General features: G+C 39.2%; 1 protein-coding gene across 1 annotated transcript in view; it reads left to right on the plus strand.

Moving 5' to 3' along the window:
• ripor3 (RIPOR family member 3) overlaps positions 1-2,784 on the plus strand; it is a 220,421-nt gene extending 217,637 nt beyond the window's left edge. Inside the window, exons 21-22 of the mRNA XM_060836005.1 lie at positions 533-623; positions 2,233-2,784. Of these exons, the coding sequence (XP_060691988.1) occupies positions 533-623; positions 2,233-2,327 (186 nt within the window). The 3' untranslated portion in view covers positions 2,328-2,784. The remainder of the gene's footprint in view (positions 1-532; positions 624-2,232) is intronic.
• The last annotated feature ends 6,625 nt before the right edge of the window (positions 2,785-9,409 follow it).

A 9,409-nucleotide genomic window follows, 5' to 3' on the forward strand; every position in this document is an offset into this window, starting at 1 on the left:
ATTGTGTTTTTGGAATCATAAAAATAATTATTTTTATCTTCAGCAGAAGAAAAGACAATGCAAATATACTGCCAGGGATAAACATTTATTGGACTGCTAAATTTCACTTCTATTGCATCCTCTTTGAAATATAGATCTTTAATCTGATCAGTCTGGAGATAACTTGAAATAGTATAGCCCTAAACTTCCTAAACTTGTCAGAAGGTTACAAATCTATGTATTTTAAGCAGCTTGCTTAATCAAACTGTTTAAGACTTGTGATGTGGAGCTAAACCAATGCACTAGAACGTTCACTCTGTTTATATATTTGGATCCCTACTGTTGTGTGACTTTATTGACCTTCTGTTAACAAATCTAGTTAATAGTTTCAATAAAGTGTATTCTGCCTTTCAGAATGAACAAATGAACATGATAGACAGCTCATAAAAACTTTAAACAAGAGTTGGGAGATGGCAACAAAACCATTCAATTTGCTTTAAAACATAGATATAAGATTGTGTCTAATGGGATCTCAATTTGTTCTTCCTTCAAGGCTGTCGAAAGTATTGAACAGATTGCCAGCTTGTGCCACTCTCAAACAGCAAATATACGTGACACAGCAAAAGAGACCCTCCAGTCTTTTGGTAATGGTGATTTTTTTTCAATATAATCTTTTTTCTCACCAATTTGCTTTCCTCCTTATGGGGGTTTACTTATACACCAGCTATCTCAAACGTTAACCTTGATGCTAAGTTTTCGTGATCTATTCTATTAAGAGGGTATCACCAATGAGTCTAATCTCTTCACACGCAAAATCTGCACTAAAACACTTTCACGGAAGCTGGCTAGATGAGGATTTTGTGGAAGAAACAAAGCAGTTTCTTTCTGCTTACCTCAGGACCACTGCCCCAGTCAATAAACTTACACACCTAGGGATCAAATCTTCCTAATTTGGATGGCGAAGCCACTCTGCTGGAGATTTACATGTTGACAGAGCCACAAATTTATTTTTTCTCAATATTTCTGAGTGACGTAGTTTGTACATTTAATTAGTCCAGCAGTTAAGTGACTAGTGAAAGTTTTGACGAGGGAAATCTCCTGTGAATATAGCTATTCTCACTGAGCTTTTGTTTTAACATTTAAAAGTACATAATGGTACAAGATTTACAAACTGTAACTCAACATCCTCTGGAACAGTTTGTCACATGTAAGCCATTGTGTGTGCAAGGCTTATTATATTCAATAAGATAATGAAAATGCAAAACTAAAATGCGAACTAGAATAATTTATATAAGTGCAATTATTGTATTGTACATCTTTTTGCATAAATACATATTTCACAAAATTAACTACTTTGAAACAACTAATTACACTATCAGACTGTTTGGCCTTGGAACTGGTGCAATTTCCTCCAGCCAAACATGGGATTGTAATATAGAATTCATTGGAGACAAGAAAAAATGAGAAGGGGTCGCATTGAAACAAGTAGAATTCTGATAGGGCTGGACTGACAAGGTTGACATTTCCCAAGTGAGAGATCAAGATCAAGGGTTCACAGTCTCAGGACTACGGCAGGCAATTTAGGACAGAGGAGGAGAAATTTCTTCACTATGAGGGTGATGTACCCTATGGAATTCTCTACAAGTCTGTGGAGGTCAAATCACTGAATATATTTAGAAAGAAAGATACAGATTTCTAGATACTAACAGGGTGTGGTGAGAAAGCAGGAGCTTGGCATTGAGACACATGATTAGCCAAAATCATACTGAATGGTGGAGAAGGCTGGCTAACCCTTTCCAAAGTTTACATGACGGACGGAATAATCGACTTCTGCTCCTGTTTCCTATGTTGCTAATTCTTTAAACACCATCAACTTTGACTCCTCATTCCTGGCCATTGCCCCAGACTAAACCAGACTGTTTTTAACCAATGATTAATGAACCCCAAACCTAACTGCAAATGCCCCATATAAAAAGCTGCCTATTTCATCTTGATATAATTTACCATTGATACACTTACCTATGCCTACCACACACAAATTAAACAATTACTCTACTACACTTAATACAATTAAAATATTACTCTGTTGCTAACTATTTGCTATGCAGAAAATCAGCAAAGTTCTCTTGAACTGATTGATGTTAATCAATGCATTAGTAAAACTAACGAAACATCTACCAACTACAATTTATTGTTCAACATGTGTAGCTTTGTTACACTTTGTTTAGATATGTCTTTCATCTCATTGCACAGGTGAGAAAGGTCGCTTGGCTTTTGAGAAGGTGGACATACAATGGTATGAAGAAGGCATGAACCAAAATTCAACTACTGAAATTACTATTCTCTAAATATTTTCCCATTTTTTTTGTCAAACCAAACTACAACAGATATCTGTAGATAGTGTGCTTGTGTTCAATAATTTTACTGACATGTTTATATTGTATAAAGATTTGCAAAGTGCAACATTTATTTTCTGAATTGTACAAGTGGTTATTCGATATTAGTGTGCAATAAAGTGGTAAGATTTTGATCACTGATCTGTATCAAGTAGTGTACTGTACTTTAGGTTGTTAAACTTGTGAATATTATTTAGACATGTAAAATACATTTTAGCCTCATAAATTTGCTGATTAAATTAGTTAATCCCAAATCTTAACATACCAAAGTTCAGAACATGTCAGTTAGGTGGAAAATACAATGGAAATACATACTCGTTACCAAAATGTATTACTGTTATGTGTACTGTTTGTTCAGTTGTAAACTTTTAGAGTTCACAATAAAAGGGATAAAATATCTTCAATTTGATAAAGGAGAAAATTCAGATTTCCAAACCCAGTCTTTTATTAAAGTTAGCATTCAAAACAAAATGTTGTACTTGGATCATTGGACGGTGTTAAATATGGGGTTGTCATTTAAACAATTACCTTTCTCAGAGGTTTCAGTAGAGTAGAAAGATGCCACTTCTGTGTTGAGGGGACTGCGCAAGACATATCTAGTGGATGTTGGAATGAACTCAAACTGCCATTAGAGTCTGTACTTTCATGAAGCAAAATTATCACTTGAGATTGTCTCCTGCGTTAGGTTGATGACTTTCTAAGCCAAAGCTCCAACATTAGCTGAATAAGGGCAACAGTGTTTTGTTGTGATTTGTGAAGATAAATTGCATAACATGAACCAATCCACCAGTATAGTTGCAGAGGCTTAAATAGAAGTCTCCTGTAGTTCAATACTTACCGAACTGAACCCAATCAGAGTTTACTGGGCAGCTGAGAGTTTGGTTTGGAGACTTGCACATCATGATGGATCTCCATGGGTGTCGACATCTAACTGTCTGAAATCTCAATGATAGATTATTTTGTAATGAGGGGAATTATACAAATACATTGCCACTGGCATTTGTTCATTTAGAACATTGAAAAATAGGATAAGTCACCAAAGTGTGGCGATCCTATACGTGACAATAAGGATATTCATTATGTAAAGTCAATATCGCACATGTAATGTTCCTCATTCCTGCACAGCTTAACAATGTGTTTCTGAACGTTCCTCTGTCATTTGCTGTAAGCTGTATCAAAGTACAGAAAAGTAGTAGGGAACCAGGTCCAGATACCGCCCCAACACCAGAAGTGAGCAGGGTGATGGACTAACTACACACTAAATGTAAACAAACAGCCAATTGACATACTTAAGGCTTCTATTAAGGAGGATGTCATGGTGCTGCTAGCATTTTGCCATCTGCATGTGCAAAGTACTTGCTTCAGGCAGTGGTTGTCCAAGGTACCAGAGGAAGCAATCTGTGGGGGTTTCCATTTGATCAGTGGCGTCTGCTACACGGTCTCTGACATTTTATTTTAAATTTACCTTTCCAAAGCTATCTTCATGTTGCGATGCTCTCTCAAACCTGCCTGCCTCAGCAGCACCAACATCCCAGTAAGACTGGCAAGGTTTGGAGTTGGCCAATTTGCTACCCACCAGGAATATCTTGGTGCTGGTCACCAGTTGTGGAAGTGGGATTCCCATTTGGTCCTGACTGCAAAATTCCAGAGTCCACAGAAAATTCAGTCCAAATAAGGGCAAACAGACACATCCCTGAAAGGAACTTGAGGCTTTCCAAGTTATGGACAGAAAGAGAACTTTATGGGCTTGTGCCTGAAGCGTCGAATTTCCTGCTCCTTGGATGCTGCCTGACCTGCTGCACTTTAACCAGCAACACATTTTCAGCGCTTATGAAAATATATCCATTAACAAAATAGACCACACCATTGATCAATGAGAATGAATGCAAGATTGTCCACCTACCTTCCAAATTGAATATGGTTGTATGAAATTGGGAAGGTGCAAAGTTACAATAGCAAAGCCACTAAATGTCATGCAGCCTCCTCGGCTAATGATTCTTTTGCAGCAGAAGACTAAATGGCTAAAGAAAATTGTTCTTACATTTATCGTTTTTTTGTCCATTTTGTGTTTTGCTTTTAAATATCTGTACTCTTTCCCACATGATCTTTTATCCCATTGAAAATTTTTCACTTGTGCCATATTTTCATTCTACTTTTCCCTATGTGTACTATATTGTGCGCAGAATTCATTATGAAGAATTGGATTCGCTACATCATTGATCTTCCCATATCCTTTTAGCTGACATGAGCTAATTTGTTATTTTCTCCTTTATGCGTAAATAATTTAGACATGGGTAGAGATTTTTCAAGGGCACACTACTGTTACATTGAACCTGTTTATTCCCCTTTTTCCTACTATGTTTAAGCCATTATTTTGAAAATCATGGGCTTTAGTCTTTGAAGGAAGCCTTAAATAGACTTACCAACACTTTCTGAAAGTTCAAATACTTTGTCTTTGTGCTCAATTAGAAAAAAAAATCGAAAAATCAGTTGAGTATGACTGGCTTTTACCCTTTGTTCTTTTCAATAACCCATACACAAGTATTCATAAAATGGAAGAAACCTGACTGGGGGATTTCAAATATGGAATTGCAGGAAAGGCAGGCAACATTGATAAAGGAAGGTTAAATATCATTCCAGGATTTTGGAGAAGGAAATTTAATGTGTTGTGGTAACAAAGACCAAGGAGTCAAGCATTGTTTTTGCAAAAGGATGATGGTAGGATTGAAGCAGGTACCAGTTCTGAAGAAGGGTCAGTGGACTTTAAACATTAATTCTGCTTTCTCTCCACAGATGCTGCTGCCAGACCTGCTGAGTTTCTCCAATTTGTTTTCTCTTTCCAAGGAACAAGAGCTGGTTAGTATAGATGAAGGTGTAGAGTGCAAGGCAAAAGATGGAATATAGAGAAAAAATATGAGGTAGGAAAGTACATTGTAAGTTTAAGACTATCTGATTGCCAAATAAAATTCTATAAGTTCCTCACACTTGTTGCTAAAGGTAGAAAACTGGTTTATGGAGTACATGTGAGTGATGAGAATCTAGGGATTATCTTTGCACTTTGGAATAATGTTTGAATACTCAATAGTTTTAGCACAGTGGGATGAGCACTGGATCAATACTTTATGTTCCACAGCAAACATTGAGAATCCCAATGTATCCCTGCATGTTATATATTACATTCAAAACATATCACCTGTATTATTAGCCATGTCAACTGTTGTACTTATAACTATCTAGATGTTTTATTATCTTTTCAGTAGAGTACTGCTGACCCATATTCCACCATATAAACTTATGGAACTGTCCAAAACAGAATTCCTGATGCACCTATGTAGAGGCTTTTAGGATGTACTGTGTAGCAGCCCATAGTGCGTAGCTTTGAGAACAAGAACCAATCATGATGGGCAAAATTTCAACATTGTCATTTAATTGCAACAAAACAGTTCTCTGTTGATCAAAGGTTGTGATGTTAAAGTAAATGTGTAAAGGCTTTACATTGTTGAAACAGCTGATGCCACAAGTATGCTGTTGCAGTGAGTATAATATATGGGAATGCTTTTAAAAGACTGGGGAAAATATTACTTGTTACTTCAAACATTTAAGTATCTGTTACATGGTGAATGCTACGTCAATGCTCTAAACATTAAGTTGAGCATTGTCAACTTGTCTAGAAACAAAATGGAATGGTAGGAGGGTAAGATCTATCACAAATTCAGTAGAGAGGCAGCTAACGCTTTAAAAAAACTAAACAATAAAATGTTTAGACAATACAGAAGAATGAGCTGAGAATCATTTGGCTTCAATCACTGCATACCGTGATTACATAGTACAATGTAATGGCTTATGGAAGTACACATGTCCTTTCTATATATTTAGAAAGGTGATTTTCCATAAGTGACAAATCTCAGTAACAGCATGATGAAATTTTATATTACATCTCTTAAATTTTATAAGGTTTTGTAGCTCAATTTCTTACAGATCCAAATGTCAGACACTGAATGAGTAGGAGAGCATTTTTTTGGGTGTCCAGAGCAGTGAAAAGTGTGTACATGAATATAACAAAACAAGGTCTGAATGCAAATGTTCAAATTAGGCCAAGATTAGATTTTTATGACCATTGAATACTCCGTAAACACTGCTCCCACAGTTTTCCAAATGTTTGCAATCATTAGTTCAAACAAAATTGGTCTGAGACAGTCTCCACATCCATGTGAGGATTAAAGGAATTCATTTTCAGGCAAACAATTAGATTTTTGATACAACAGTAGGATTAAAAATCTGGAGACTTTCTTCAAAAGTATTAATTCTACAGTTTAGATTACTGTCTCCTTGCAAATGAAAAACCCAAAATAAAAATAAATCAATGTCACACAAACAACAGCTGAATTAAGAAGAATAAATGCTGAGGTTTTTCTCTGAAAATATTTGTTCTTTAAACATCTTATCAAAAATATTACTCATAGGCAGGACAGCATAGTTATTCAGCCCTTCAAGTCTCACTCGGCTCCCTGTTGAGAAATCCAGTTGGGTCTCGTCTCCTTGTTCGCTCTCTGTTACCAGTTTATTTTTCTCAAGTGCCTGATAATTTTTTTGAAATGATTAACGACTTTTACTCCAACCAGAGGCAAGGGTAAGGTCCAGGAAAGAAATCACGAGCACTGGGGATACTCCTGGACTGGCCCTAACTTGAGCATAATTGCCTTAATGTGAAAATAACAACCCCGACGTAGCACTGATTATTAGTTCCAGATGTATCCCATTCTCCCACGTTCTGCGCAACACCACCTTATTAGAAAGGACATTTCAGCCCATTACCACTCACATTGGGGTTTGGTTAGCTCAGTTGGCTAGATGAGTAGTGTGATGCAGAATAAAGCTCAATAGCACATTGGCCCCAAGGTCCCGTACTTCCCGTGGGAGCCTGTGCCCCACAACCTGAGCCGCCCCCGGAATTTTAATTTTGTCCCTTTTTAGGACATAAAAAGGTGGGTCCTATATCAACTGCTGCTGCACACCGTCCACCTCTTCTCCCTCATCCACCGTCCAGACATGCCTTGGCGTGCCCATTTGCCACAGGGCGGTGGGGATCCCCAGTGGAGGCTCTCTACTCAGGAGTCCTCCCCCTTTCTCTCAGGAATCTGGGGTGGAGGGTGCTGCATGCAGCGGTTCATGGACTCCCAGTCCAACTTTGTTCTGTGGTGCTGTGGACTCCGTGGACCACATGTATATTGGGTGTGGGCATTTGCACTCCCTTTTTAATTTTCTCAAAAACCTCCTCTGCTTTTGATTGCACTTCAATTCCAATCTCCTGATCTTCGGGCACCAGGTACAGGAGGAGGGAGGGCAAGTCTGAAGACCTCCTCGTGGGTCTGCTCCTGGGCCTGGCCAAACTGGCCATAAATAGGTCCAGGCAGCGGGCCGTGGAAAGGGTCGTCAGGGGCGACTACCTGCCCCTCTTCCACGGTTACATTAGAGCACGGGTGTCCTTGGAGAAGGAGCACACGGTGTCCACCAACACCCTGAGGTTGTTCAGGGAGAAGTGGGTGCAGCAAGGAGTGGAGTGCATCATTTCCCCCTCCAACTCTATTCTGATTTAGTCCCTGCACTCCCCTTCACCGTTTGATCACACAGCATTGCCCTTTGATGTGAAGGGCACTGCTTGTCACTGGCCACCCGGGTGTTTTCCTATCTTCCTGGTGGTGGAAATTGAATAAAATTCGTACTCCTTGTGTCTCACACCTGCACACACACAACATGGGTGCTGGGGAAAAAAATAAGCAAAACAAAACCATGAGTGTCAGAGACCCCATTTAAAAAAAAATGAACAGAAGTGCCAAGGGTTCTGTTCACTCTAACAGCCTGTACCGAACTAGCTGGGTCAGTGTCATGTACTATATACATGTAAATAAAGAGTGACTTAGTGACAGGATACTAGCCTTCATGGAGTTATTTCAGTTGTCATTAGTAATAAAAAGAAGGGAAAAAAAGAAAAAAAGAAAGAAAAGACGAGAAGAAAAAAGCTCAACAGCTACGTTCAAGCCCAGGTGCCTCTGGAGGAGCACGCGGTGTCCACTAACACCCTGGAGTTGTTCAGGGAGAGGTGGGCACCGCAGGGAGTGGAGTGTATTATTTCCCCATCCAACTTTATTTTAATTTAATCCCTGCCCTCCTCTTCACTGTTTGATCACACAGAATTGCCCTTTGATGTGAAGGGCACTGCTCGTCACTGGCCACTCGGGTGTTTCCTTTCTTCCTGGTGATGGAAATTTGAATAAAGATTTGTGCACCTTGTGTCTCACACCTGCACACACACACACACAACATGGGTGCTGGGGAAAATATAAGCACTACCGCAGGCAGGCAGTAGTGTGGGGGTAAATTGAATTTTAAAAAAAAAGAGGAGCGCTGGAGGTTCTGTTCACTCAGATAACTGGTAAAGGAAAAAAGAAAATATAAAACAATAAAGCTCAATAGCTACATTCAAGCCCAGGTGCCTCTGGAGGGTAACGTGGTGTCTACCATCACCCTCCAGCCGTTCAGAGAAAGGTGAGCACTGCAGGGAGTGGAGTGTATTATTTCCCCTCCAACTCTATTTTGATATAATCCCTGCCCTCCCCTTAACTGTTTGATCACACAGCATTGCCCTTTGAGAGAGGCACTGCTCGTCACTAGCCACTCAGGGTGATTCCTTTCTTCCTGATGGTGGAAACTGAATAAAGATTTGTACGCCTGGTGTCTTTCATTGTGTCTCATACCTAACACACACACATGGGTGCTGGGGAAAACATAAGCACTACCCCAGTTAGGTGGTAGTGCAGGGGTAAAAAAGAAAAAAATAAACAGGAGGCTCAGGCATCCTTTTCACTCAGCTGCCTCTGAGGGAGCTGGATCACTGTATGAAGGACTTTCCACTTTTCTGTGTTAAGGAAACGACTGGCCAATGAACAGCCTGGAACCACACAGTGTCTTATTTACTGCTGCTGGTGGCTTCCTACTGAGTTTATTTTGAATTTGTTCTTTTAAAAATCAAGCGC

This window comes from Hemiscyllium ocellatum, chromosome 15, assembly GCF_020745735.1.
Source record: "Hemiscyllium ocellatum isolate sHemOce1 chromosome 15, sHemOce1.pat.X.cur, whole genome shotgun sequence".
Classification (NCBI taxonomy): Eukaryota; Metazoa; Chordata; class Chondrichthyes; order Orectolobiformes; family Hemiscylliidae; genus Hemiscyllium; species Hemiscyllium ocellatum.